The 3124-nt window shown below is 43.3% G+C and overlaps 1 protein-coding gene across 1 annotated transcript in view; it reads left to right on the top strand.

Annotated features, from left to right (window-relative positions):
- The first annotated feature begins 745 nt into the window (after window positions 1-745).
- The window catches only part of CDC20B (cell division cycle 20B), an 84512-nt gene continuing 82133 nt past the window's right edge, over window positions 746-3124 (top strand). The window contains exons 1-2 of the mRNA XM_012655264.1: window positions 746-808; window positions 1124-1186. Coding sequence (XP_012510718.1) covers window positions 746-808; window positions 1124-1186 — 126 coding nt within the window. The remainder of the gene's footprint in view (window positions 809-1123; window positions 1187-3124) is intronic.

Raw genomic sequence — 3124 nt, 5'->3', positions numbered from 1 at the left:
CCAATGGATACAGAGCAGAGAAGAACTTATTGAATAAATTTGTCAATGCAGATTCTCATCAGCGTAGAAATCTTGCCACGTTTTCTTGCCGGTTTAAAATTGAGGAAGAGTTGATGGGGAACACGTCTAAAATGAGTAGCTTACACAAACGGTGACTGATCATTACCAGCGGACAGAGGCCAGGGAGTTACTGCGCCCTCCGACCCCTCCAAGGCGGGGTGGGGGTGGAGAAAGGGCAGCGGGAGCTAAGGAAAAGGCATCAGGGCTGTTATAAGTAAACATTTTTGTTTCTGAAAATGGAAAGATCACAAACTCCCAGAACCCGCTGCTTCGCCCGCCAATCCCTCCGCCTCCTGACGCCACCGCAGCCCTCGGCGCCGGCCCAGCCGCAGGCCCGCCACTGCCCGCGGCAAAGCTTGGCGCTGCGCTGCGCGCCTCGGCGGCCGGGTGCGGGCGCCCGGGAGCCGGAGGGAGGCGCAGGCGGGGAAGCCCTCCCGGGATCTGACGTCACCGCGGCGCCGGCCAATGAGAAGCCGGCGAGGGGGATTCCCGCTCTCGGTGCCGCCCCGCCAGCTTTTTAAATGGGACCCTGGGGAACGCTGCAGGAGCTGTGGGAGGAGCGGGGCTAAGGGAGGTGGGTGGTGAAATACAACGATCCTGGGGGACGAGGCTCTAGGGGTTTGACGGCTCAGACCTGGGAGGAAAACCAGAGGCGGTCGAGGAGAGGCCGAAGTCCGCGCGGGAGATGGAGTGGAAACTGGAGCGCGCCGCCCCGCGCAGGGTCCGCCCCGAGCGAGCGATGCTGTGGGTGAGTCGCGCCCTTTGCCTTGTTCGCCCAGCGCCGTATAGGGGCTTCTTGCCGAAGACACCGCTTGTGATACCTGTTTAGGATCAAGAGATGGCACAAAACGCCACGCCCTGGTCTTGTTATTATTATTAACAGTTGTAACTTGAGACAGATGGGTCCTAATTTTGAGTCGTGTGGTTTAGTTATATCCTGGAGATGCCCCGTTGCTTAAAAAAAAGTGAAGGTAGTTGGACAAGCAGAGGATCTAGAGAAGCTCCACACCTGACATCACGTTTCTAAATCGTTTCTCTCAATATGTTATCTGTGTTTTCAAAGGAGAGTATCATGCGGGTGCTCGCTGAAGACATGAGGCAGAGGAGAAGCCAAGGTTCCCCCAAGGTGAGTGTCCGGTGCTTGTTCTCGTTCACTGTCTTAAAGCGGATCTTGGACAAATTCATTCTTGCTAGAGAAGGTATTTGTAGGAAGTGTGGGCTGGTCTGAAAATATGAGAATTAAAAAAAAAAATCAGTCTCTGTCACTACAGGATCTGATTACATACTAAAAAAAAATTCTTTAAGAAACTGAAGATCACTGACAAACAATGGCACTCATTTGTTATCTGGTGCTTTCTAGGTTTTGCCTCAACAGCCAAAGGTAAAGCTTGGATGTGTCAGGTAGGCAGTGCGTTGCTAGCTGGCTGTTAGAATTTCACTGTGACAGTAGCTGGTTGCGCTCCCCTCTGCCGCGTTCGGAAGCACGCTCCCCAAAGAAGCGGAGATGGTGCCATCTTGTGGACAATGAGGAGAAGTGGCATAACCCGCGGCTTTTACGTTAGCCATTTAAAAGTTGATCGAATGTAGTGCCTTTTCTCCTTGAAAGAACAAGCCCAAAAGTCTTTAGTTTCTCTTCTAATAAATGTAAAAATAAAAAAATTTAAATGATTTTTTTTCTAACAGCCCTCATATGCTCTAAATGTCTCATGAATATCATTTACCATGCTTCTCTCTAGACTGAATAGTTCACCATCCTTTAACCTTTACTTATAGATATGTTTCAAATCCATCATCATTTTTATAAATTTTTTTCTAGATATTCTATAAATTTTTCTATATTCAAGTGGTGACACTCTAAAGTGAATGCGTAGCATAACTGCACTTTCAGAACTCAATGACTAATAAAATTTATAGTGGGAGAAAACTAATGTCATTTAAGTACTTAAATTCCTTAAATACTTTAATATTGACTTTTTCCCCCAAACATTGTTACAGTTTTGTCTCATGCTCAGTTTAGGTATTATCATGACTTCTAGATGTTTTACTGCCTAATACAACTGATCTTTTGGTTAGTAAATAGAAGTAATTTAAAATGCTATAGATAAGTAATTTTTAAATTCATTTGTATTATAACATATCTTCATTATCCAAGCTTTTAATTTGGAAAACCTGAGTGTAAGTATTCTGAAAGCTTTTCTTTTTTAGTTTTTTTTTTTTAACTTTCAAGTTTTTGGCTAGATTCAAGAAAATATTGATTTTATTCCATATAGTTTTAAAGTAACAACTTTTGCCTATAAATTTTCTTTAATGTGACTGTTAAGATTAAAGTTCTGCTACTGTGTTTCATATTACAAATTTAGCCTCAGTGACTTCATGGGCCATAAAACTGGGCGATTACCTGAATCAGGTAGGCAGTGTATTGTTAGCTGGCTGCTTTGGGTCAAGTCAGCAGCCACGACTACCCTGCCACTTGCTTCTGGATAAATTCTTCTTGTTAATGAAGTGCACTGGTTGCTGTGTGTGATGGGTTGGCAGTGTATTGTTAGCTGGTTGATTATGTGAATGGCATCAGCTAACATGCAACTGCTATCTTATTGCATATACAATGAACACCGGGGTGCAACCAAATCTGTCATTAGTGTGTGTGTGTGTTTGCTGTGAAGCAAGACACTGTTTACCATAAGTTATTATTGCTGTTCAGTTACTCTACTATAATACAATGAAGAGATTTTTAATGGTGAACAAAGTACTACAATTAATTACCTAAAAAATTTCAAGTAATATTTTTGGAGTCTTAGGTAGACAGTGGTAAAGTATTTGTGAAATTATATATATATTCTTAATATAAGATTTAGAATATAATGATAATTTGGAGGGGAGAGCCTACAGTGTTTCCCCAAATTCTCAACTAAATCTTCGGTATTCTTTCTGGGCCATCAGTTTCTTCATATGGCATTAGAGTAGATCCCTACAACCATGACCGTGTGTGCACCAGCTGAAGGGAGACTTGAGGTAATTTTTCAGATGATCCAGTCAACTAGAACATTTTCACTTGAAATATCAA

Source organism: Propithecus coquereli, unplaced genomic scaffold (genome assembly GCF_000956105.1).
Source record: "Propithecus coquereli isolate 6110/MARCELLA unplaced genomic scaffold, Pcoq_1.0 Scaffold47, whole genome shotgun sequence".
NCBI classification, from domain to species: Eukaryota; Metazoa; Chordata; class Mammalia; order Primates; family Indriidae; genus Propithecus; species Propithecus coquereli.
This window is presented reverse-complemented; position numbering and strand designations above follow the sequence as displayed.